Raw genomic sequence first — 26,180 nt, 5'->3', positions numbered from 1 at the left:
CTTTGTGAAAGGCCATTTTATTCACTGTTTTCACATAACATATATTTGGATACACTCGGATTGCTCACTGCTCACGTGCATCGTCTTTTGGGGCACTTCTGTAAAGATGAACTTCTAATAAGACAAACAGATTTTCATGATCCCTTCAAGCTTATCTTTAAACGAAGTCTGCTACCTTGACTGCACATGCAGGATGGTGCTTGTAATAATGACCACCAGTAACCAAACTCGCTTTCGACCTGCCGCGGTGGCTCAGTGACTTTGACGTGCAGCTATTGGTCCCAGGGTCACAGTGTCAGATCAGGCTCACCCACATGATGGACGAAATCAGGAATTCCATCCGCAGATGGACAGCCGTGTGACCCAACTTCACTTGCTTCTTCTGGTCCATCAACAACAGCAGCTTGCATGCGGGGGACAGCATTGCACAGCTCTAGTGATGTTAGTAGATGGTGAGAGCAGATGACATGCACGGGCAGAAAAACTCTCGAAGCTACAGGTCTCGTAGCCCTTCTTGCTCTTCTGATTAGAGCTACGAGAACCGTGATTTCAAGAGTTTTCCTCTCCGTCTGTGCTGTCTGCTCTCGCCGTTCACCAATGTTACTAGAGCCATCCTACACCATCCACCACATGTCGTGCATGCAAGCCACTACTGTCTGTGGACAGAATTCAAAAATTCGTCCATTGTGTGGGTGGGCCTATCCCGACCATGGCAGTGGCGTTTTGACGGAGGTGAATCGCAGAAAATGCTCCTGTGCTGGGCGACATGTCAGCACATGTAAATGAGCCCTAGGTGGTTTAAATTTATCCACATCCCTCTACTGTTGCATCGCTCATAGCCTACATATCACTCATAGCCCACGCGTCGCTTCCACCTGAGCAGCATTGTTGTTGCAACGTGTGGTGCTCTTTTCTGCCCTTCCCCCAGGAAAAGAAGGACAAGGACCGAGACCAAAAGATGGAGCAGCTCAAGAAGAAGCTCAAGACGGACGACGACCGTGAGTTCCCACTGCACGCGTATGTGTGTGTGTGCCAGCAGTAACGGATTACCTTTCCCATTGCTGCGCAGTGAACTGGGTGGACCACTCCAAGACGCTGCGGGAGCTGGGGGTGGACGAGGACGAGATGCTGACCCTGCGGCGGAAGTACTTCTTCTCCGACTCGAACGTCGACTCGAGGGACCCCGTCCAGCTGAACCTGCTCTACGTGCAGGTGGGCCGGCTGCTCTGCCATCAATGGTGCTCTGCACAAAGTGTTGCTTACGCAATTTATTCGTTCATACATGCTGCCAGTTAACCTAGAGCAAGATATAAATGGAAAAGAAACAAAGAATTGCAATGCAATGCGGCATCGGTATGTACTACTGTTTTAAATGCGCTTAAAGGAAGGTAGAAAACTGCTCCTAAACACACACCTTGGCATCCTTAGCAGGAAGACCATCTATGGAGTCCGATTGTTTCCCTGAGGTGAAGCCTGGTGCATTGCTTCTTGGAGGCACAAACCATGTGAGCTGAAGTGCTGGAGAAGCCGTGCTTGAAAGGCAGAGCTCTCATCAAGCAGTCCCTGATAAAGAAAGCAGCGAGTAACGAACTCCTGTGGACAAGCAAAAGGGGAATGGCTGCTTCATTTAGGGGTGCACTTTGTGCTGGCCCAATGACTTTGTACCGCAACACAGGGGCAGCAGATGTGGCGCTGGAGCAGGGTAGAAGAAGAATAATAAAAATGGGAATGGCTCTCTTCTGATGGAGCCAACCTCCATTAATCTCAAGTGTGGGTGCATTTGGAACATTAAACATGTAGCACAAATGGATGACAAGAGAAAAAAAACGCACACATGCACAGCATTGTGTCTTGAGTGTAGGTTTCTTTTCTCTCCTTTTCCATTTGCACTATATATTTATTTCATGCTCCTGTATTTGAGGGAGTAGTTGTACCTGTTGTTCCATGACTGTTTGGATGATCTCGAAGGTGTTGTGCCAGCTGAAGGCGTGCTGAAGCTGTTAATCCACCACTGGCTAGAGATTCAGCCGATCTGGGCCCATGGGCGGCCAGTTAGGCTGGGCTGTGGTCGGAAATTAGCATTGCCCCGACATTTGCTAATCACCAGTCAGTAACTGCAGCCCGACCTTGGATACCAGCCTTTCCATGATTGCACTGTGCACAGATGCCTTATTACCAAATGATAAGTTAAGAGCTTCTTTTTAGATGAACCTGATGCAGAAACCGAAACGAAGTGAAATTATGCTGTTATGATAAGCGAATGCATGCGCGTTTTTCTTTTGCAAAAGCTATTGAAATGAATGGGGCCAAATGACGCCCTGTGCATAGAGCTGATTTCAAATAAAAAATAAACCAGATCCTGCTGCTGTACTCATCAAAATGGCCAAATCCGCTCATCCAGTAGATGAGCCAGCCAATGTGAGCGCTTTCTTGTAAGCTTGCATTTCATAGCTTAGACTGTTGTAGTTTCACTTCCTTCTCCTTCTGTGAGTCAGCATTTTATTCAGTGTATGTCAAAGTAGATTTGGCCCATTTCGGAACAAAAAAAGAAAACCTGCGCAGAATTTTCCCAAGTTCAATGCTGTTGTCATATTCGTTCACTGTCGTAGGAATCTGTCAGTGCTGTGCTGCAGTGTTCAGGCACATCTCATATCACTTGCAGCTCAGGCTATCCACAAGAAAGCTGTCTGTAGATGTTTTGCAGGGTTAGTTTGGCGAGTTGATGGGAATCCATCTGCACGGAGGACAAAACATAACGCAGGACAGGCGTTTGCAGGTGTTTTGCGGAGTGCTCCCTTCATTCTGTGGGCTGTCACATGTAGGCTCGGGATGCCATTCTGAACACCACCCACCCGGTCACCCTGGAGGAGGCCTGCAAGTTTGCTGGTCTCCAGTGCCAGATCCAGTTTGGGGACCACAATGAGACCAAACACAAGCCGGGCTTCCTCGAGTGAGTTTGCGGCCGCCAGTGCACCCGCACTGGAAGCCACACTGATGTTGCCCCTGCTTTTTTGCTTCCAGCCTGAAGGAGTTCTTGCCCAAGGACTATGCCAAGATCAAGGGCATAGAGAAGAAGATATTTGCGGTGAGCGTCAGTCGTAGAATGTCTCAAAATTACCCAGCTGGGGGAGTCCACCCGCAGTGGAGAGGCACAGGAATGCTCTTGAATAAACAGCGCGAACGAAGACGAGCACAAAAGACAAGAAAATGGACGACACAGCGCTGTGTCGTCCATTTTCTTGTCTTTTGTGCTCGTCTTCGTTCGCGCTGTTTATTCAAGATGCTTAACCAACTAGCCCGCCAAAACGTGTTAACGTGTAAACAGGAATGCTGCAAAGCAGAGGCTTCGTATTTGGCTTGTCTATTGTTGCGTTCTCACCTATGGGGCAGAAACATGAAGGCTAACTTGTAGGGTTTGACTTAAATTGAGGACAGTGCAGTGAGCTATGGAAAAGAAAATGATAGGTACAACATTGAGGGACAGGAAGAGGGCAGGGTGAGTGAGGGAACAAACACGTGTTAATGACATGGGAAAAAAAATGGGCGTGGGCAGGGCATGTTATGCGAAGGAAAGATAGCCGCTGGTCCTTAAAGGGGCTGCGAAACACTGCTTGGGGGGATACCGGCTATACTTCAGGTGGGTTCTTTATGTCACACAGATGCTGACTTAAAAAGAATTACAGGAATCGATGCACAGGAACGGGAGCTATTCGACGAAGAAATTTCAAAATACAAGCAAACAAAACACTCCCCTCAACTCGATTTTGGCGGGGCTTCCCACTCCTATTTCGCTCTCCCTATGACGGCACCTGGCGCAACCAATCAAAACAGCCTGCCAGAGCACGTCGCGGAAGTTTGCACCCCACGGTTGCCTACTCTCTGTAACTCGTTCTTGCTGAGATGAGACTGGCAGCGTCGTTTCAATGCCAGAGCGCCCCTGGTGGTGTATTTTTATTTTACTTGCTTTGCAGGGCTTTTATCTAAGAGAAAAAAGACGTTTTTGTTGATCTAATATAAAACGCAGACAGGCGGCAAAATGTTTCTCTATTTATTCACACAATTTGCAGTATATTTACTGTTCGTACAATCATCAATCTCGCGCCAAGTGATGTCATATCCGCTGCTGAAACCCGCCACTGTGTGGGGACAACATCAGAGCCATGAATTTGTTTTTGGGAGGACATTAAAATATTAAAAAACAGAATATACGCGGTATTACCGACTCTAATAGCACCATTATAACTCACTGTATGTGATCAACAGGCAAAACAGTCAACTAAGATTGTGTTTCTGGGCCCCTTTAAGGGTAACAGGATGTATCTCAAGAGAAGGCAAGCAGAGCAGGGGACGACGGGAGGTTAGGTGGGCGGATGAAATTAAGAAGTTTGCGGGGATAGGGTGGCTGCACCTGGCACAGGAAAGGGTTAATTGGAGAGATCTTGATCATAAAATTCTGACTCTTCTCAAAGCAAACTTCCCAAGACGTGCTGTCAAGTTTTCATACCTGCTTAGTGCCAAATTTTCACTCACATTTAGTTTAATTATTGAAATGAAAGATGCTCTGTTAGAAAAATTTAACCTTCACAAGGAAACCACTGTGGCGATTATTCATTCGAATCCACATTTTTGGCCCAACACTAGCCAAGCCAGCTACTACAAAGTGTCAGCTTCTCTGCATTCCATAGCTGGGTGAACTGCTCTTCAAGAAACTCCCACAAGTGGTGGTGCCTCTTATCCTTTTGGGTAATTTCGAGCTGTAGGGCTGGGGTCAGCATCGCCTTCTCCTTTCAGGAGCACCGCAAGCACATTGGCACATCTGAGCTGGACGCCAAGGTGAAGTACGTTGCCCTGGCTCGGTCCCTCAAGACGTACGGCGTCACCTTCTTCCTTGTCAAGGTGGGTGGGTCCACGTGTGTCTCGGGGGTTGGTACAGCTCGGAAAGTAATGCCGCTCATTGCTCTGTTCATTGGCTGCTTGCTGATGTACAGCGCAATGAAACTCGAAGGAATGCCTGCTGTAGAGCCTTGCGTTCATGAAAACTGGGGCTGGCAATGGTGATATTATTACGGGCGTTAGCTCAGCAGGGGCGACAAGCCACAGTCAGGGAGCACACAGAAACCAGATTGCTCAGCAGGGGCGACAAGCCACAGTCAGGGAGCACACAGAAACCAGACTGCTCAGCAGGGGCGACAAGCCACAGTCAGGGAGCACACAGAAACCAGATTGCTCAGCAGGGGCGACAAGCCACAGTCAGGGAGCACACAGAAACCAGATTGCTCAGCAGGGGCGACAAGCCACAGTCAGGGAGCACACAGAAACCAGATTGCTCAGCAGGGTAGACAAGCCACAGTCAGGGAGCACACAGAAACCAGATTGCTCAGCAGGGGCGACAAGCCACAGTCAGGGAGCACACAGAAACCAGATTGCTCAGCAGGGGCGACAAGCCACAGTCAGGGAGCACACAGAAACCAGATTGCTCAGCAGGGGCGACAAGCCACAGTCAGGGAGCACACAGAAACCAGATTACCCCAGCGCTAGCTACAGCGTCATCGTCGTCAACAGCACCACGACAGAACAATGTCCTCTTTGCCTCGCGACTGTGCATCGTGACACTCTGCCCCGGGGAAGAAGCAAAGTCTCTGTGCGTTCTAATGGTAGGAATGGTAGGGTCTAAGACTAATGAAATGTGCGAGCTATGTGGAGGGGACCGCAAGAGGAGACTTGAGGTACAGGGGCATGATTCAGTACTCAGCGGCTTCAGTACTCAGCAGCAAGTACTCAGCTGCTTGCCTAAAGCTGTGAAAAGCTAGGCTGTTGCCAAAATACGGGGGAGAGGATCACAACTGCAACGTGCGAGGCTTTGAAATGTGTGGGAGTTGCTTGCTTGAAGGGGTTGTTTTATCACGGCGCCTAGCTGGGCAGTGTGACGTGTGGCCTCTCTCTTTGCAGGAGAAAATGAAGGGCAAGAACAAGCTGGTACCACGACTGCTGGGTGTCACTAAGGACAGCGTCATGCGCCTTGACGAGCGCACCAAGGAGGTGGGTACTGCTGGCTTGCTTCGTGGTTCTTATAAAGGGGAAGCTGGTCGTCGAAAAAACACTTTTAATGTCATAGCCACAACTAAAATTTCCAGGGAACTTGTGCTTTTGTTTGCTGTTTCCGAATGTGCAATTTAATTCCACGTAGGACTAGTGCTTGTGCTAGGTTGTCTGCTGGGCTAGTTGCGTATGCGCTGGGGTTCTCAGTTTTTTTTGCCTGAAGGAACCCCAAAATTTTCAGTATGTGCGAAGGAACCCCCTCTCCCCTCACAATCTATAGTCACAAGCGTCACACTGTCACACCCTTCATGCTTTTTAGCAGTTTCGTTCACTTTTGTAGACAGTTTTTGTTTTCTTGATTTTATTAAATGCCTTTTTCTCACTTATGCTCAGAACTTGAACTCCAAGGCACAGATGGTAGATAAGATGATAGTTTTACCCTTATTGCATTCCTTGATGTCAAGATAAACCAGTGGCATGCATTTCAGCAAGCTGCCTATTTCTCTAGCTTGCTATTTCTCTCCAAAACCTTGCGTAACATATTACATAAGCGCATGAGCACTAGTTCTACATGAAATTAAATGGGTTACGCGTTTGGGATCAACATGCAAAAACACATGTTCCTTGAAAATTTCATAGTTGTGACTTCATTGGTAAAAGTATTTTTCCTAAGATAGCTGCCCCCCCCCCCCCCCCCCCCCCCCCCTACCCTGTAACCCTTTCTAGCACCTGTACACAGCTGTGTACGAAGTAAGCTCCCAGCTTTATCCGAGAGTCTGCTGCACTTCGTGGTGATATCTTTGTTTCAGGTGAATTCCCAAAATGTCCAAAGTAGGTTGTCTTTTATGCCACATAGCTAACATAGCAAACAATACTTTACAAAACCGTAAGTTGGGTAGCATGTAGTCCACCATTTTTATGCAGACAGATTTTGCCCCCGGCGATAAAATCAATTTTTTTTTCTCAGTTTCTGTGTCAGTTTGCACCTTCAGAACAGAACAATATCAACGATCCCTCAGATCTTTACCTGACAAATCCTGGCACTTTTATGTTACTAAAAAAAATGTTTAAAAAAACAACAACATAAGAACCTACAGGAGTGCTCATTGTAGCCTTTTGCCTTTGAGGAGTGCATGGCAAAACAAATGCCATGATCACCGACCGGCTGACTATGTCCAGTCAAATTTTCATTTTCCAAGTCACCTCCTCGCATTGGAAAATGGAAAAACAAAACTGAAACCTAATTAATGGTACTACAGAAGCAAACCAGATGGCGCCAAACGAGTTAAAGTTTCGGTTTAAGAGGGAGAACTGAAGGAATGTGTGCTGCTGCTGACATGTTACAGAACGTGTGAACTTTTCCTCTCTCCACTTCTCTGATTGGCCGTCACGTTTCCTCCCTTCCATGTGACTTCTTGCACCAAGTCTGAATGACCACTCAGCGGCATCACAAAGCACCAGGCAGACATATTTTGCGAAGATGTCAGTAGTAATGCTAATGCGTTAAAAGAATATACGCAAGCAAATTATTCTTGTATAGCATCTGGCAAGTCTAAAAGTGCAGTGAACATATTTCGCTGGGTTGTCACAGTGTCAGTTCCGATGCCGATGCTGGCCAGATCAGCGCCTCTGAGGCAGTAGGGTTCAATGACAATAAAGGGAACGTGAGTGTGTCCACGATAGAGTTCTGTGAAAAGTGGTTGGAAAACTGATGGTTCAAAAACAGGGATAATACCTAGGGAGAGAGCGGTTAGGAGTCAGAATCTGGATATCCTGAAAGCAACTTGGAAGTTGTACTTAAAAGAAGGGTTAATTCTTTGATAGTGACTGAGGTTAAGACAAAGGTATAAAAATTAAGTAAATAAGTTTGAGTCTGGTGGCACCCACCATAGCTCTGTTTCAAAGGGTACGCTTATACCATCCATCCATCCTCTGGGACTGCACCGTTGAGAGAACAGAATTCTGTGGGTGGGCAGCCTCTTAGCTCTGTGCATCAGTGCAAAGGCATTGGGACTCCGGCTTGTGTGGTGGGGAGTCGCGCCCGAGCACGGCAACTCCGCGATTAGGGCTGCCCTATAACGATTGAATTACACTGCTTGCGTTAGACGTTTTCTTAGACATTTTCACTTTGGTGATGGTGATGCCTAGTGTCAATGTGGGCACGAATGAAAGAGTGGTATATTCTGCTGTGGACTGTGCTGCTTGGCCACAGTGTGTTTTGTTGAATCTGGCGCCCAATGTGTATTTGCTGCTAGTGGAAGAGACTTGTGCAACATTTGTGACGGCTTGTGGGAGAACTCTCGAGTCTTGTGTTCCCGTTTTGTTTAGCTTTTTAAAGAGCTGTGCCAAGAGACCAGAAGACCATCACCAGTGCCTCGTGCTTGGAGAAATCAAGCTGATGCTATGTGTTCTTATTTTTCTTTTAAATGTTGTGCAGATAATGAAGGTGTGGCCTCTGACCACTGTGCGCCGGTGGGCTGCCTCGCCAAACAGCTTCACACTGGTGAGTTCTGCTTCAGTTTCTTGCGTACTGGATGGTGCAGCTGCCTGCAGGGGCTGTGAGTTTAGTCAGTACAGTAGAACCCTGTTGATACGTTCCTGGTTCATGCGACTTCTTGGTTCATACACTCAAAATTGCAAGCAGTAACAGTTGCACTGTTTTTCTTCCAGCCAGTGCGTTCCCGGGTAATGCAATTTCCTGGTTACTACATTCAAAATTTCGACAGATTCCAGTCATGTAATATGTGTAGCGATCGACCGCACATGTGCAGACATGCGAGAACCTGGGGGCACATGGCATAGAGCGAGAGTGCAGCGACACTCACCAGCCATGGTGGCTTCTCTGTAGAGCCTAGGTGCAAAGGGGTGAAGCATAAAAGACTGTAATGACGAAGCTAAGCCCTCCCCCTAATTTTTATCAACGCTGATACAGCTATTCAAAAGTTGACCCTTCAGCCTTTGGCTGTGTTTGAAACAGCCCCATGCCGGGGCAGTGGCGCACCACTGCTCCAGGAGTGGTATGGGGAATCCCCGCGATCTGTGATTGCAATTGCTGTGACGTCATCAACGTCATGTAACCACCAGTGGACCAGTCATAGGGCACCGCCACAGTTTTAAATGTGAGGACCTCTAAAATTTGCAAGTTAGCCTGCACCCCAAAGTTTCTTAGGACCCCCAAAATTTTGAGAGTAGGCCCACACCGGAGAGTGAATTAAGGTGGGCTAGTGGGTAAGATTAGTATACTTCCCATGTGGTAATGCAATGGAAGGTACTCAAATATTCTAGATGGGGATGACTCATGCATAGCATTCAAGGTTTCTTCCGAAGCTTTGGTGGAAGATAGCAAAAAGTACATTAGACACTGCTTAAACATTAGTGACCATTAGACTAAATTCCATTGAATTTTCTTCTTGAAAAATGTGGTCAAGAAGGCCCCTGAAGACGTTTGCACTTCGTCTCCATTGAAATGTGGCCAGGATTCAATCCCACATTCTCACGCCCAGGAGCCAAATGCCGTAACCACTGCGGGTCAAGTGCAGTCGAGCCTTTCAAATTGGCGCTGGCATGGGATCTCTGTCAAGAAGCTGATTAAAGCAGCATGGTTTGTGGGAAAGCCCATGCTGAGCAATGATTTTCTGTTGCAGGACTTCGGAGATTACTCCGAGTCGTACTACTCGGTGCAGACCACCGAAGGGGAGCAGATCTCGCAGCTCATTGCTGGCTACATTGACATCATCCTCAAGAAGGTGGGTGCTGTGCTTTTATTTTGGAGTTGCAAATGGAGCATTCCTCTCCCACCGTTCGATTCACAATCATGACATCAAGACTGAAAGGGACTTGGTAATCTTCGTTTGGAAGTGAATATCAGGATAGGCCAAGCTTCAAGGATGTGTGAGCAGAAAAATATCTTGACATCACTGCAATTTGCTTGCAAAAAGAATGATGCTGATGATGCCTCTCTTTCATTTCTGGACCTTCTCTGGCTTCTGACAACTCCGTTTTTAGTGAATGGCATGTTTATCATTCGAATGTGGTAATCTACTGATACAGGCCAAGTTTAAATTAGTTCTTGGTCTCCCTTTAAGCCTTTAACCGCGAAAATAATTCCCGTACCTAAATCGCCAAATTTCTTGGTGACGTTTAGCAAAAATGACTGTTGTGAGGCTGAATACATGTGCTAAAGATGTGAAACGCCTTTCATGGACAACTACCGGCACCCTCTAGTGTTGAAAATTCCAACCAACACAGTTGCAGACTGTAGCTCATCTTTGATGGTGGAAACAGTGCAGCCTCGTCATTGGCGACATTGGTACCATGTACCATGAAGAGGAGGGCAGCTTGGGGTTAGTGGTTAAAGGGTGAAGCCAAAAGAGTGTGCAGAGAAGTCTCTGGCAGAGTGCAAAATGGAGCAGAGCACACTTTGGTAGCAGAGCCTGTGGGAATGGTCTGAAGACATGTTGTAGCTCTGGGCCCAGATGTGGGATAACCGCATGGATTTTGGTGGATGTGTGTGGGATATTGTCTGGACATTCCCCTGGTTTTTTGTCCCTGCAGAAGAAAGCCAAGGACCACCTTGGCATTGATGGAGACGAGGGTTCCACCATGGTCGAGGACAGTGTCTCTCCAGCAAAGTGAGTGTGGCGTGCTGGCTGTTTTGAAAAATATTACTTTTGGCATTTGTTGGCTTGCATAAAAAAGCTGGCGCTTAGGCTTCACCTCAGTGTAGCATGCCCCTCTAATGGGAGAACTGTCGATTTCGAAAGCAGAATATGTAGTTGTAGTCCGTGTGTTCCATGAAGTGGAACATGCCACATGGTTACAGCAACATATGATATATGATGCTGTGAGGCACTAGCATGTGTGTTCATTATTTTGTCCACACCTTACTGACGACCAATGGCGCCATGCTTGTGGCAAAGCACTATGAGGTGAAGCTTATAGTGTCAGGGTTGATTACGCATCCACATGTGTGTGCCGGTGTGTCCAACATGATCATTCTTTGCTGAACACTGGTGGCATGCTCATGGCTGTTTGCACAATTTGAGGTGAGGACTCCCGGAGAGTACTGTGCATTAGTTAGATCGAAATTAGTTAGATCGAAAACCTTAGTTAGATCGAAATTAGAATACGCGTGCTCTGTGTGGGACCCGGGACATGAAACTCTTACTAATCAGTTAGAGTCAGTACAGACTCGTAGCGCCCAGTTTATTTTGTCTAACTTTTCCCGCACTGCTAGTGTAACTGCCATGAAAAATACTTTGAACCTTCCTAGCCTTTCCCTTCGTAGAAAACTCGTGCGAATGCTAACCTTTCACAAGATTTACTACCACAATCATGAGCTAAAACGGGATCTTCTATCTGAACCATCATTCATATCACCTCGCACGGATCATCGCCACAAGGTACACATTCCATACTTCCGAAGCAATGCATATTTTAACTCGTTTATACCCAAAACGGCGAGCGATTGGAACCACCTGCCCACCTTGGTTGCCGATATTTCTGACACCTGTTTATGTAAAAATGCCGCGGAAAACTATGTGTTTGACTAGGCTGTTTTGTTACCTAATCTGATATGATTTTGTTCAAGCTTACGTTTTTTTCTTTCTTTGCTGTATTACATTACATTTTGCATTTACTTTTTGTTTTCATTTTGCTGCATTGTCTTTACTTTTTTATCCACTCCCTTCTGTAACGCCCCACTGGGGCCCTGAAGGTATTGTAATAAATAAATAAATAAATAAATTAGAATATTCCTTTTGACGCTTGGCCATAGGCTGTCGCTAGGGTAATGGAGTGGATTCCAAGAGAAGGCAAACGTAGCAGGGGGCGGCAGAAAGTTAGGTGGGCAGATGAGATTAAGAAATTTGCTGCAATACGGTGGCCGCTACTGGCAAGGGACAGGGTTAATTGGAGAGACATGGCAGAGGCCTTTGCCCTGCAGTGGGCACAGTCAGGCTGATGATGATGATGATGATGTCGCCAGGGGCCTATTGGTCGTTTTACAGCGATGTGTGGTCTGCTTCTGTTGCTTTTCTTGCAGGGCAACCATCTTGCAGCACACGCCTGCCGCGAAGCCGTCTCAGCCGGCAGTGGGCTCCGTAGCTCTCCCAGCAGTGGTGCGCCCTGGTGCCCAAGGTGTGCATGACATTTTTGTTCAAAGGCCATCTGATAACCTGGCTGTGTAAGCAATGCAGCTGCACAGGCCGCCAGAAGAGCTGCGCAGTTCTCTTCAGGAGAGGCTACTGAGTGAAGTAGCCAGTCTTTTGTTTATCCAGGTGTAGCCTTTGTCAAAATTTCAGAGCCTAGGGAACCCACGGAAGTCCTAACCTTTGGGGAGGGATGCTGAGGATGAATTCCCCCTAGGCAGTAAACTTCTGACAGAGGGTGTGCGCTGTAGGGCCCTTTATGGACATTATTAGTGTGGAGTGCGGGCGGTAAGAAGCATCAGTGATGATAAGAATAGAAGGATAAAATTGTCCACTGAGGGTACTTGCACCCTTAAATCATGCGATAACACTGTAACAAAAGCACCCAGAATATTTAGAAACTTATCAAAGTTTTGATTAGAGATGAGGGAGCCCCAGGGATGATTTTTTGTGGCAACCTGTCCCACTGTACTTGGAAAAAGCTGTTTTTAATTCTGTCTGTCTGCCAAGCGTGCATGGATATTTGAAGAATATTCAGTCTGCGCAGAAATGGAAATTGGATGCAGCATTCTGCTGGTCTTGCAGTTGTGCATCACTCGAGGATATTGAGAACCTTGCACGTTTAACGATTGCTAACACCTTCACGAAACGTGTCTTGGTGCCTGTGCTATCATAGCATCATTTTGCAGCAGCGACACACCAACAGTATGGCAAGGGCTGGAACTGAACCATTTGGTTTATTGGCATAGTGTTTGTAACATCCGGAAGATCACAACAGCTTGGAAAAAAAGAATTTGGGGCCTTCGTAACCAGATTCTTAAAGAAGAAAATGCAGTAGCATTTAGTAGGTTGCCTGCTATGGTGTCTACAATGAGTGTCTAATGTTCTTCATGTGATTTTCCCACCAAAACCCTGGTTCCGACATTCTATGCATGAGTCATCACCTTCGAGAATGTTCCATCACCGTCCATTTGACTACCGTGCAGGATTATACGAATCCCACCCACTAATCCACCCACGAATCCTTTAAAGTTCCACTCGCTAATCCAGCTTAATCCACCCACCTGGTCTGGATGATGTCAATACCATCATCAAGGAATTTCATGACAGAGAAGCCGGAAATTTCTTGCGAGACAACATCGTAAATGCTCATTCGCAATCTGGCTGCATTAATGTTTGCTTTGTTTGGTGTACAGCGTGGGATAAGGCTTTGGGCCAGGGGCAGTAAAGAGGCGAAGGGGAATTGCACAGAGCATTGTTTGCTTTTACTCTGCATTCCAGGTATTTTATCGTTAGTGCAGAGCACTTCTCTTGAGCAGGCACCGAGGCTAGTGCCACAGATTGCTTTACTTGAATCCTCCTGCTTCCAGCTAAAAGTGTTACACTGTGTAACCCTTGCAGTGTTCTGCAATGAATTGGTGGGATAAACGCAGCTGTGCAGTGACTATTATTCGAGTCTCCTTCAAACTGCACCTATTTTGCTGGCATTCTGCACGAGACTTGTTCCTCCTGCTGGCATGCTCATGGCAGTCAGATACAGCCGAGTGTTGTTGCTGTCATAAGATTGAGGTCAAGCTTGCCAGTTGGAAGCTTTCGAGAGGTTCAAGCACTTTGCTCTGCCCTTTCCCCCTCACTGTTGTTCACTGCCAGCATATTGGTCACGATCATTGCTGTCGAGGAGGGCTGGGGTATGGCAAAAACTGTTTTCTTGGTGGTGTGGACAGTGGCACAATAAAGAACTGTCTGAAGACTCATGTGAAAGGGGAAAAGTGGAAACGCAGGTGAAATGGCATTTCTTGAGTGATTTTTTGTCACCATGAAAAGTGGGCTCTGCCAGAAGTCTGCCATTGGGCTAATCTAAGCGTTCCATTGCAGGGGCCCAGGTTGGGGTCAAGGGCCACATGCCTTCACCTCAGCAGCAGATGGAGACCGGCCAGGCCATCAGCGCACACACAGCTACGACGGTGAGTGCAGCTGCCAGACTTCACGTTGGAGGTTTTTTCCTAGTTACTTCATTTTTATCCGGTGACGTTGACTGCTTCTGTTTCATCGCGACTGCACAGTGTTCTTATTTTCCTCTTTCCCCCCTTTTCCTCCTGCCATTTTTGCCTATATATTCTTCTATGTGCCGAAATAAAGATCAGTTGTTAGTCAGCCTGGTGTACTGCCTCCTTGCTGTGTGGGGTCCCTCGTTGGCTGCTATTTTAAGTGCATGTAATGCAAAGGCAGTATAACCGCTGGTCACGGAGCGGATTCTAAGAGAAGGCAAGCGTAGCAGAGGGCGACAGAAAGTTAGGTAGGGAGATGGTATTTTAAGAAGTTTGCGAGGACACGGTGGCCGCAGCTGGCAAAGGACCGGGTTAATTGGAGAGACCTGGGAGAGGCATTTTGCCCTGCAGTGGGCGTACTCAGGCTGATTATGGTGATGACGCAGTCAGCTGAGTTTGTGTCGCCAGTGTTTAGCATCCTTCATTTCGAAAGGTGTTTGCTGTATCATGGCATGATCTTATGATTTTATGATTGATGATGGCACTGGCCAATTGCAGTGAGATAAAGCAGACATGATTAACATGCTTAAAAGGAAAGGAACAGGATAGAAAAAAAACAAATGGAAACATTAATTGCAAAGGGCATGGGTGCATCGTATGGTGATAAGCATTATAACAAAGAACTGTCTGATTGGCGGGCGATGCAGTTTCGTTTTAGGTCATTCGATCATTGGCACTAGCCCAAAGGTTAGGAGTTGTACTGAAAGCTTGTTGCCGAGTTGGCAGCACTTAAGAATGATGAACTCCTTGGGTTACAGAGACGTTGTCTCATTCCTCATTTTCACATCAGTCAAAAATTTCAGTCCATAAAGCACAATCTACCTGTTATATTAAATCGCCATAAAGATATGAATAAATTTTCACGCAAAAAGCTACACGAATACTGCAGTAAACTGTAATTGCCCTCTGCCTCGCATTTTGTGGTTATATAACTCTGTATATGTGTCCTCTTTTGTGTGTTTTGTATATATGTATGTACTTTTTATATGTATACACTGTGTTTAATTTTGTACTGTATAGCATTTCTCCGTATATACCGCCTGTCGCTGCTCTGTAAATGTCTCCGGGACTCAGTCAGGGCCCAGTCGGTCCTTTTAGCCCGGAGAACGTTCCAGTGTATAACTGGAGAATAAATTGAATTGAATTGAGACTCTCGTTTCCTTCCAGCCCGCGCAGCAGCCGCACGTGCGGGCGCTGCCCTCGGAGCCGCAGAGGGCGCTGCTGGGCAGCCTGGGTGCGGGCCGGGATGCAGTGCAGGCCTCGCTGCGGGAGCTGGAGGTGCCCCAGGCCCGCCCCCAGCTGGGCTCGGACCCCTCCTCCCTGCAGTGGCGCCAGAGCCACCTGGACACCCACCGCCAGAACGTCAGCTCCCAGATCGCCGCCATGAACGCGGCCACCGCCAAGGTGGTCACCCTCACCGCAGGTGCGACGCCAGCCTTATTTCCATGGTTACCTTTCACTCGAGTGAAGTGTTTGGGTAATGGTGACTGAACCTCTGCTTCAGTGAAGTAGTTATTGGTTCCACTGTCGCAACTATTGGGAAGCACAAAAGGGGCCTACAGGGGTGCAGTCATGAGTAAAAAAGTTTAGCACACATGATAGAACACCAGAGCATGGGAATGACAACGCGTGGCGCTACGGGTTACAAAGAGGCTGATAACGAGAGTGCCGGGCCGTTCCCATTCTACAGTATTAGGGGGGTTACGCGGACTGTCACGGCCCAGCAAAATTTATTTTTCTGTCATGCCCTCTCTCCCTCTTTTTTTTAATAGAGACTATTGTTCCCACGGCGTCCTTTTGACAAACCATCACGGACATAAAAGAAAAGCAGTAATAAAAAAGAAGTCATCTTTGCTTATGATAACCGAGCCAAAATAAATGCCACATGCACAGTCACGTATCGGCACTTCGACGATTGGTCGGGCGGTGGCACACTTGATAAACCATACTTCCTGCCTCCCCCCCTATGCTACAAACATGGAAACGGCCCGACAGGCAGGTCTGCAAACCGCAGCGCTGCATGGTGAGATATCACAATTCTGATTGCCAGTGATCTGTGCTAATATTTTTTACTCGCGACTGTACACCCGATCAAATCTTTAGCTGGCGTGCATGATGGCCGCTTTTTCTGCGTTTCTGCACTTTGTTACTAAGCAAACTTGCGAAAAGCTCAATATTACGCGCAGGCTTAGTGAGCCTGTGCTTAGATTTGATATTTTCATAAGTTTGCTCTGTCATAAGCTGCAGGAGCACGGAAAATGCAGCCGTCGCGCACGCCAGCTATAGATTTGGCCGGCTGTACACTGAGGAGCTGCCTTGGACTCTAGAGGTGTGGGGTTTGATCCCCTGGTGTCATACTCACATTTCTTTACGGTACCCCAGAAGCACTACGAAAACTTTTCAGATCTTGCTGCAACAAAGTTTGACCAGCTTTTGCAGGAACTGAAACTGCAACTAAATGTACTCTGTACTTATTCTTGAGTGAAAATACTCAAAATCTTCTTAGTGTTGGATTGTGTTTTCCCGTATACCGTAGTTACTCGCGTAATGAACCCACTTTTTTTTTTTTCCGGAAAAGTTGACATCAATTTAGGGGGAGTTGTGCTTTGGAGTTGTGCGAGTGTGTCACTGCCGAAACGCGACAGGTCATAGTGATTTCACTGCATCTTAGTGGCATTGCGAGCTCGCGAGCTGTCTTGGTACGTGTATTGTGACTAGCACCTTTTGTGTTATGGACCCTTAGGGAGTTTTTGATTTCACTGTGTTATCCTTTGCGAGGCCCCGAGCACATCGACAACACAGCAGCATGTTTCGTCATCACCTCATGAACAGGATTATGAAGGAAGGTTGGCTTCAAAATACTTTGTTGTTACATCAAGGGTTTTATCACATTGAGGTTCATTGTGTTGAGGCTCAACTGTATACCTTTTTTTCACATTGTTTAGGAACCGTATCCTAGAGGTACTACTGTAGTGATGTGGCCAAAAGGCTTCACAAAGCCAGACAGTTGACTTTGCAATGTCTGTGCAGGGCCACCGGAAGAAGTGGACCAGCCGGCTGTTGGAGCGGCCATCACTACCATGTGAGTGCATTTGGAGGAAGAGAAGGGGAGGCATGGTCTGGACTGTGTGCTTCTTCTCTTTCCAGTGCCAGCAACCTGCCAGAGATGTCCAAGGACGTCAAGATGATCGCCGCCCTAATGGACGACGAGGACTCGGGTGAGAAGCTGCTGGATGCGGCCAGGCGCCTCTGCAGTGCCTTCTCGGACCTGCTGCGGGCAGCTGAACCCCAGAACAAGGAGGTGAGTGGCTTGACACACTCTGCAGTGTCACGTAGGTTTCATAGCATAGCTCAAGGCACAAGCACCCTCGCTCTTCCAAGGCCACAGATTGTACCTAGGGCTTGTAGGTAGTCGTTTGTCTACAATGAAACCTCGGTGATTCCAACTTGGTCAATCCGAAATCCGGGTAATGCATATCCGAAATGCTGTATAATGTGTAACATTTCTGAGGACCCGTAATTTCCAATATAAATTTTACCTCAGTCCTAACCTGTAGCCTGCGCCTGCTCGGTTAATTTGATGGTCTGAGCCCACTTGCATAACCAAATAATGCAATCTAGTTCCCAGTGCAACCTTATTCCCACTTTAAATGCTCTCTTGGTTTTGAGGAAGGGAAAAGCACATAACTGGCTGGCTTTGTCAGTGGACACCTCATCCGCGCCTTGAGAAAAAAGAACCAGGCTTCAGTTGCTAGCTGGTATTTGCACAAGGTCCAGGTATCCAGCCACAGAGTGAGCCAGTCAGATGCCTTTTCTTTTCTCAAAACCAAGAAAGGGTTCAAACCACTCGAATAGGATTAGACTGGGAGCTAGACTGTCTTATTTGGTCTGTGCAAGCGGGCCCTGGTGTGCTATGTGGAGGGGGGGGGGGATCTCAAAGCTCCCCAGCCCAAGTACTCTCAGAGAGAGAGAGAGAGAGAGAGACTCTTTAATGAAGAGCAGAGAATTTAGCCGGCGTTTAAAAATCGCTGGCATGCTACTCTGCGTAGGGAGGGGGAATTTGGGAGATAAAGACAGAAGGAGAGCAGAGTGGAAGAGGTAAAAAAAAAACGAAGATAAAATGCGGCCATGAAATGGGTACTAAGGATGCAATGGCGAGAATTGATGTAACCTATGGAGTGATGGAGTGCATAGTCCGTCAAATGGGCTGACGAAGTTCGCTGCATGAAGAATGCATGAAGGTGACGTGCAAGTGAGTTTAAAGCTTATCAAGATGTCCAATGTCTTTTAAATATGTGAATAGAAAAGTCATTGCAAGTCTCTGTTGCCTAAGGCAGGCTAAGGGACCTAAAACTTTGTCCATTGTAAGGGGCACTGAGCAGAGCTTCTGCAGCACGAAAAGCAGCCCACAGTATGGCTTGCAGTGCTCCATCAGTGCAGTGTCTAGCAGAGGCACTGGTGTTGAAGCATCCTCCATCCTTAGCAGAGTCAGTGCGTTTCGAATGGCCTGACCATTCTTGCTCTGGCCACGACAGGTTGACTTCATGCCACACTGTGCTGCTCCGTTTCCTTGTGTGGTGTGCCTGAGGGTCAGCTTACCAGCACCAAGGTGGGGTCATCAAAGCACCCCCCCCCCCCCCCCTCAATATTCTTAGGGGGACTCAGCCCACATAAAAGGCCATTTACATTGTAAATGGGGCAGGAAGTGCAGGAGGACCGCGTCCCCTTCCCCCCCCCCCCCCCTCTTCACCCTCCCCTATAAGGATGCTTGGAGGGTCTCTGAAATGAGCAGAGACATCTGATCGGACTGGTTCCAAGTGCAAGTCCTTTCTCGCAACGAGTGAATGGCTACTGCCTTTTCAGCCTCAGAATTGGGGTGGGGATTTTCACAGGTCATTTCCAGCATGTCTGATCGTATTTAGAGCATAATGTTTTACACAGTCATTTGCACAAGCTATGTAAGTTCGTCCGTTTCAGAGACGCTGAGGTGTCTCCGTTCAGTTTTTGTGCCTAGCACAAAGCAGTTCTGTGCCCCTTTTACAGAGTAGTCTGTGTGTCCTTTGAATGCGATGATCTAAGGACGACTTCGGTCCGTCTCCGTTCAAGTGCTGAACTGAGGGCGTTGTGCAGCCTCGCCAGAACCTGCTGAATGCTGCCAGCCGAGTTGGGGAGGCCAGCCATGCCGTCCTCTACACGATTGGCGAGGAGGACGAAGCAGACACTGAGCTCCAGGTACGTACATGCGCTGCCTGTCAGTGGGCACGTGTGGCTGCTGCTCAGGTGCCAGTCATTTGCGCTGGGGGCTTCTTTCTTTTTTATGGCAATGGTATGCGTGTTATGAAGAGAGCAGAGTCGGTTAGGGAACAAACATAACCTAGATGAAATCGAGAAGAAGAAGGAATCAGCATGGGTAGGGCACTTAATCTTAGGGGCCGATGGGGGAACGTGGCTTTGAAATCCCAAAATATGGCCAAAACTTAACTTTTTTACAGTTGTTGTGTCCGCTTGTATGCCTCGTTTCTTTATGCTGTCCCGAAGTTTCACTGTTGAAATCAACCGGGAAGTACTGTAAAAAATTTTTTACCTAAACTGCGGGCGGCTGTGCACTACAGTCGAACCTCGCTATAACGAACACGGATACAACGAATTATCGGATATAACGAAGTGAAAGAAAAGTTTGGTTGGACATGCTTTATTTCTATGGGAGTTCTATCTGTATAACGAAACGAAAAATTCAAAATTCGACACTATATCGGTTATAACGAAGCAGTTTTGTATTCAAAGCGCTCAAAATGCGCAAACAAGGAGGAAAAAATTTCAAAACATGCTAAATTTTGATCTTTTGAATCGCCCGCACCTAAGATGTGTTTTACTCACCCGCGCTTCTGCACGCCACGCCACCTAGGGAGAGCGAATGAATCTAGCATCAACGGCTGCGTAGCATGTGACTGACACGTGATCGAACCAACGCCCGTGCTCCCCGGCCACCCCGCCGGCACGATTGCTGACTCGCGCGCTATCTCCGCGCTATCTCTATGATCTCTGCAGTCCATTCTGTAGACGCCATCGCGGAACGCGTTGTAACTTACAGCAGTTTCGCTTGAAACGAAGATAAAGATCTTCAGGGCGGTTGACAGCGGGCGTAAGGAAAAGTCATTGCCGCGGACTTTGGTGTCGCGCCTAGCACTCTATCAACCATCTTGAGCGCAAGGCAGAAGGTTGCAAACGTCCACTCTGCAGGCGTTGTGAAGAATGACAGCAAGAGTGTAAGGCTTTGTGTCTGGTGCTGTCCTTCAAAGGGAGGCGAGAAGTCTGACTTGCGCCTGAGGCCACAATGACTTTTATGCAAGCAGTGGCTGGCTGCAGCGATTTAATGACCACTGTCGGATTGTTTGCCACGTCTTGTCTGGCGAAGAAGCAGCCGTTGGCGCCGAGAACTGCGAGAAGTAGGCAGAAAGCTTCCGCATGCAACTGGAAGGCAAGCGGACAATTTCGGCGAGACGACATGGCGTCAACTGGCGGTTCCGAACGTTACGTTCGAGGAATTCATCTCTGCAGATGACAACTTGGCTGTGGCGCCCGAACTGACCGACCAAGAAAATGTTGATCAGGTGGTTTCTACAGATGATGCTACAAACAGCAATGCATGTGAAGATGGCGAAGTTGAGGGGGTACCTCGGGAACCTACCTGTGGCCAAATCAGCTGACATCGGGAAAGCACTGCTCTGTGTTGATTTCGTCGAAAAATTTAACCTGTCAAATAGTGTGAAGTGCCACCAAACGAAGATTACGTCGTTTTTTAAATAAATTAGTTTTTGCACCTGGCTAGCATCCCGACTTGTGAGTTCGCTCTTGCTTTCCAGTACGAAATGCAAGGCGAGGTTTGACATGCTTATACCACGCGTTAAATTAATAAATAGTGCATTTTTTCAACCCTATGCTGTCCATCCTAAAGTGCCTTTACTTGGGTTTATTAACAGACCTTTTCTGCCGGAATTTGAGTGCATGCTTTTATAACGAGTATTGGATATAACGAACGAATTTCCGCGCAAAATGCGACTTCGTTATAACGAGGTTGGACTGTAGTAGGAAACACGCAAATAATGCACATTTTTTGCCATTGCAGTTTCCTGCCTTGATACAAACCTTGTGGAGGAGGTTTTTTTCATGACTATTTTATCTATTTTGTCCCCATTTGTTCTGTCACACTCCTAGGACCATAGTGCAGGTCAAGGTATTGTTTGTTTTCCAAATTCTTAGAAGCCTCACGTGAAATCTTTTCCTCTCTCCGGATACCTCTGCGGACACTGCTTGGCAACAGTTGGAAACCAAAATTTGTGCTGTATGAAGAACGATTCTAAGCATGTCTTGACCTGAAGCATGTCGGTTGGAACGCAGTGTATGTTGAACCAGCCTTCTGCCGCATTTTTTTTGCTCTGCAGCTTTTCACAAGATTCAGGAAGAAAATATATACAAGAAAACAAGTTTCTGAAGATGTTAACTGTGAAATTTTTTTTATAGTATAGTCACAAAATTATTTATGATGGGGTCAGGAAATTTCATGTAAATATACACCAAGAAATGAAACAAATTTTTGCTGAAAGTCACATCCCCCCTTAAGGGCTAATGGAATGGGTCCTAGAGCAGGCAAGTATAGCAGAGCACAGCTGAGAGTCAGGTGGTTTGCTGGAGTAAGATGGCCACATAGGACCGGGTTAATTGGAGGGATAGCAGTAAAGGGCCTTTATTCTGCTGTGGACCAATTTACTGTCATAACCCACGTGCAGCCCGAATATGATGTGAGGTGTGATTTGTGGATAGTAAAAACAAAAAAAAAATTCCATCTGCATGTAATGCGAGTGAGGAAAGCGCAGTTCACAAAGATCAGGTCCGGTTTTGCAACTCAAACTTCCTGTCAAGTTTACAGATGCAGTCACTGAAGAGCTGCTGTGCGATCCACACTTCTGTGTTGGCCTCGTACCACATGGCCAGTGACTTCACTCCCTTGAAACATCTCAGGCTTTTTGATTCCCCGATCACAAGAAGTGGAAGCTTCGCCGTCCCCAACATGTTGCTGCCTACCAAAAAAAAAAAAAAATAAATATGCTGTGTTGAAAAAATTGTGCAGCTGAACCGATTCCCGAACCGGTTGGGAACGGTTCCTTTGAATTGTTCCGGTTCGGGTTCAGTTCCGAGGTGGCAAAAAAAAATTTTTGTTTGGTTCAGTTCCAGGCAAAAATATGAGTTCGGTTCCGGTTTCTGGTTCAGGTTCGGTTTCGGTTAGACACCCTGACTGTAATGTCAAAACCAGCCCTTTCATAGTCTTTGATTATCTTGTTGCATGGTGATTTCTCTTTCAATGACAGTGAGGTACAGGTGTGAACAAGGTTATGGTCGCTAAGGCCGGGAAGGATGGTTATACCTTTTACGTCAACGGGGCGAGGTTGTGAGCACAAGGTTGAGGACATTGTCTCCTCTGACGGGACATGTTATTATTTGCTATAGGTTCAATAAAGGCTTAATTCAAGGAATTGTTTTGGGTCATTCGCCAGTGATGAATTTGAAACTGAGATCAAAAGCCCATTAATTTTGGTATACTTAAAATACTGGCACTTTAGGACACTGAAATAAAAATACTGGCACTTTAGGACACTGATTCTTAATGACAGTTAGCTCATGACTTAAAGAATCGTAGAATGACAGGTAACTGTATTTTCGGGGCCATTGTGCAAGCATGCCCGAGTTATTTCTAAGTCGTGGTCATCACAGATATGGGAAGATGGCGGCAGGATGTTTCGAATGGCTAGTACTCCTCCCCCTTTATAGTTATTCCAATCCTTGCAGTACATGGTGACGTGGATATTGGAAGACAACGCTTCACAGTCTTCGACTTCTCCTGAAAGCAGTGTACCAATCTTTGATGCTCCTTTAAAAAGACCCTGCCGCCGTGGTGGCTCAGTGGTTATGGTGCTCGGCTGCTGACCCGAAAGATGCGGGTTCGATCCCGGCCGCGGCGGTTGAATTTTGATGGAGGAGAAATTCTAGAGGCCCGTGCACTGTGCGATGTCAGTGTACGTTAAAGAACCCCAGGTGGTTGAAATTTCCGGAGCCCTTCACTATGGCGTCTCTTATAGCCTGAGTTGCTTTGGGACGTTAAACCTCATAAAACCGAACCGAAAACACCCTGAAAAAAATTTTCAATGGTCATATCCTGGTGCAGATCTGTAGAGGTGTTCTTTGTAAATATTTGAGTCAAATTTTAAAGCTCTGTGGGGACCCTATATTTACAGATAACTTTTAAAACTGCTGCTTGCAGCAGCTGGTGACTGATTAGGGCGCCGTCTTACCGGGCGTTCTTAGCTACCCCTGCCATGATGACATCAGTGGGCAGCCTGGGCGAGACTTCTCACGGGGCATGCCCATGTGGCGTGGGCGGGATGGAGCTAGGTGGGGTGGTGTGGAGGGATACATTCCTCACTAAATCACATGCATGAGTTGAAGGAAATGAGATGGGGCATCATTTATAATAAAACTAGCCCAATTGTGTGCACTGTGTACCGGACTGGTTGGTGGTGGCGAAATGTTGGGGGTAGTGAAAGAAAGGTGTTGTCGCACTGTGCAGGACCAGCTCCTGGCAGCGGCCAAGCAGGTGGCCAATGCCACGGCCGCCCTGGTGCTGCAGGCGAAGAATGTGGCCTCCACCTGTGACGACCAGGGCCAGCAGAACAAAGTGATTGGGGCAGCCACCCAGGGCGCCCTGGCCACCTCCCAGCTGGTGGCCTGCGCCAAGGTGAGCAACTCCCACTGTGATGGGGGGGGAAAGATGTCGCACCAACAGCCTGGAGTAGCAGTCTTGCATGAAATCGACATGCAGTGGTACCATGAAGTAGGCCACAAAGGATTGTCATGTGTGGAATCCTGTCACTCGCACCGTTATCAGACGGGTTTGCCGCCCCACTGAGGTGTTGTTGTCAGAGTTTTGTTGTAGAATTGTACAGGTATACGTCAGCAGGCCTGCTACATCACTGTTTGCATGCTAACAACATAGAAAAGCCGGTAAGCGTCACTCTGGGAGTTTTTTTGGTGCCCACAGTGCAGTGAAATCATAGGAACAGGCTGTTGCGGAACGCTTGCTAGACCACGACAGTGTGGTTCTCATCAGGCACCGAGCATATATTTCTAAAAAAATGATTTGCCTTGGCTAAAAGGGCTAAAACAAACAGCCATTGGTGCTTCATTGTACGCGTACTGTCAGTGCTCCAAAATCATAAGGGCGTTTGCACACACAGTGGGGCTCCACCACTACTGCATCACTCCCATCATAAGCAGCATCATCGCAAGTAAGGAGGCTTCACCATACGAACAGCGAACGGCACATGACGAGCGCACAGTTTCGACACACTGGAACAAGTGGCTAGAAAAGGGGGGGAAGAGGGGAGAAAACACGAGCAGTGGGCCAATCAGCTTTCAAAATGATTCTCAGCGAGGTTTGGTAGGCCGACTGATGCTAGCTAACCGAGCCGCCATCACTGTAGCCTGCATGGAGTTTGGAAAAAGTGAAACTGAAACTAAGTGGTTGGACTGTTCTCGGAAATGAGGCCGTTCGTTCGTTGTCACTCCTGCCGTCACATACATCGAAGTGCGCGGGCAGCTCTGCAGCACGGAACTCAGGCTTTGAGTAGGGCTATTTCGATGATCTCTTGCTGCGGCGGTTATACCTGGACGCGTCTCCCTTCGAGCACCTGTCTGACTTAGCAAGCTTCTCATGCCGTTGACTTGCAGGGGTGTTGGCTGGGTCCAATCTGAATTTCTGGATTAATGGAGGTCAAATTAAGGAGCTTCTACTTGATAGTCTATTATTTCACAGAATAATACCTTGTTTCTAATTCTTTGGATAACAGTTGCTTTCAGCGACTTTTGCCTAATTATCACAGTTTGGCTTTAATGCGCATGTGACAAAGGAACTTACTGAATACTGTAATGAATAGGCCTGTGCAAATATATAATTTTTTTTTTGTTCAAAGTGAAGCCTAATTTTCTTTAAATAATTTCGAAGCGAATATTCACAATACTTGCGGCAAAAAAAAGGGGGGCTTAAGCACCGCAATAGGCTTTTGAAAGTCACTTATTTTTCTAACACACGAGGCCACTACATGAAAAAAAAAAAGAGAGTGCATTGATGCTTTGTCATGCTCATCAAAGCTGTGTCCGCTTTCTGCAAAAATGGCCATCGGAAATTGGGAGAGTCAGCTCACATGAAGAGGCAACGTGTTTGGTGGTGGTGTAGGAAATTGGGAGAGTCAGCTCACATGAAGAGGCAACGTGTTTGGTGGTGGTGTAGGATCTTGTGGAACCACCAACTGCTGGTCTTAATGGCGATTGCTTTGTTGCTCAGCTGTTGCTTTTAAATGGTGACTCCATGGACATGTACTGGGTGCATGCCTGTGCACCGTCCCACGTCAGGCATACGAAAGGGAAGGGACTGATCTCTATGTGCCTCGTGCTTGGTTCCTCTCGTGCTCACGCAGCTGGGCTTAATTAGATGCGGATGAAATGCTGCAGTCAACTCAGACCCATCCTGCTGAAGTCGAAGGAGTCGCACCTTCTCTGATTGTTACTCGCTGCCGTGCCGGTTCTGCGGTGCGCACGCACAAGATCAGGCAGTTACAGATTTGGGTGCTGTGCGTATGCCTGCTTACACAGACAGGCTCGGCATAGGCGCGGCCATGCAGGCACGTGGAGCTTACACCTAGGAAGTGTTCATGAAGTCAAGGCTTTGGTGGCACGCATGCCGCGGCGGCATCGTGGAGAAGGTCGGCTGAGCCGAGGCTATACAGCGTTCCAGACTCATTATGTGCTCAAGGCGAATACTTCCGAGATTCGAATACCAAACATTCAGATCAAATATCGAATGCATTACTATTCGAACAATATATAATGTTTG

At 47.3% G+C, this 26,180-nt stretch overlaps 1 protein-coding gene across 5 annotated transcripts in view; it reads left to right on the top strand.

The window, feature by feature from the left end:
• rhea (Talin_middle and talin-RS domain-containing protein rhea) overlaps positions 1 to 26,180 on the top strand; it is a 188,081-nt gene that overhangs the window by 69,335 nt on the left and 92,566 nt on the right. For all 5 annotated transcript variants that reach the window (XM_089547598.1, XM_089547600.1, XM_089547599.1 and 2 more), the window contains exons 6-21: positions 929 to 998; positions 1,070 to 1,212; positions 2,823 to 2,950; positions 3,022 to 3,085; positions 4,792 to 4,896; positions 5,950 to 6,039; positions 8,477 to 8,542; positions 9,684 to 9,785; positions 10,594 to 10,670; positions 12,083 to 12,177; positions 14,064 to 14,152; positions 15,404 to 15,659; positions 17,267 to 17,318; positions 17,384 to 17,537; positions 19,367 to 19,468; positions 23,859 to 24,026. In XM_089547598.1, the coding sequence (XP_089403724.1) occupies positions 929 to 998; positions 1,070 to 1,212; positions 2,823 to 2,950; positions 3,022 to 3,085; positions 4,792 to 4,896; positions 5,950 to 6,039; positions 8,477 to 8,542; positions 9,684 to 9,785; positions 10,594 to 10,670; positions 12,083 to 12,177; positions 14,064 to 14,152; positions 15,404 to 15,659; positions 17,267 to 17,318; positions 17,384 to 17,537; positions 19,367 to 19,468; positions 23,859 to 24,026 (1,761 nt within the window). The remainder of the gene's footprint in view (positions 1 to 928; positions 999 to 1,069; positions 1,213 to 2,822; positions 2,951 to 3,021; positions 3,086 to 4,791; positions 4,897 to 5,949; positions 6,040 to 8,476; positions 8,543 to 9,683; positions 9,786 to 10,593; positions 10,671 to 12,082; positions 12,178 to 14,063; positions 14,153 to 15,403; positions 15,660 to 17,266; positions 17,319 to 17,383; positions 17,538 to 19,366; positions 19,469 to 23,858; positions 24,027 to 26,180) is intronic.

This window comes from Amblyomma mixtum, chromosome 6 (genome assembly GCF_055824585.1).
Source record: "Amblyomma mixtum isolate Tamu chromosome 6, ASM5582458v1, whole genome shotgun sequence".
In the NCBI taxonomy this organism is placed as follows: domain Eukaryota; kingdom Metazoa; phylum Arthropoda; class Arachnida; order Ixodida; family Ixodidae; genus Amblyomma; species Amblyomma mixtum.
This window is presented reverse-complemented; position numbering and strand designations above follow the sequence as displayed.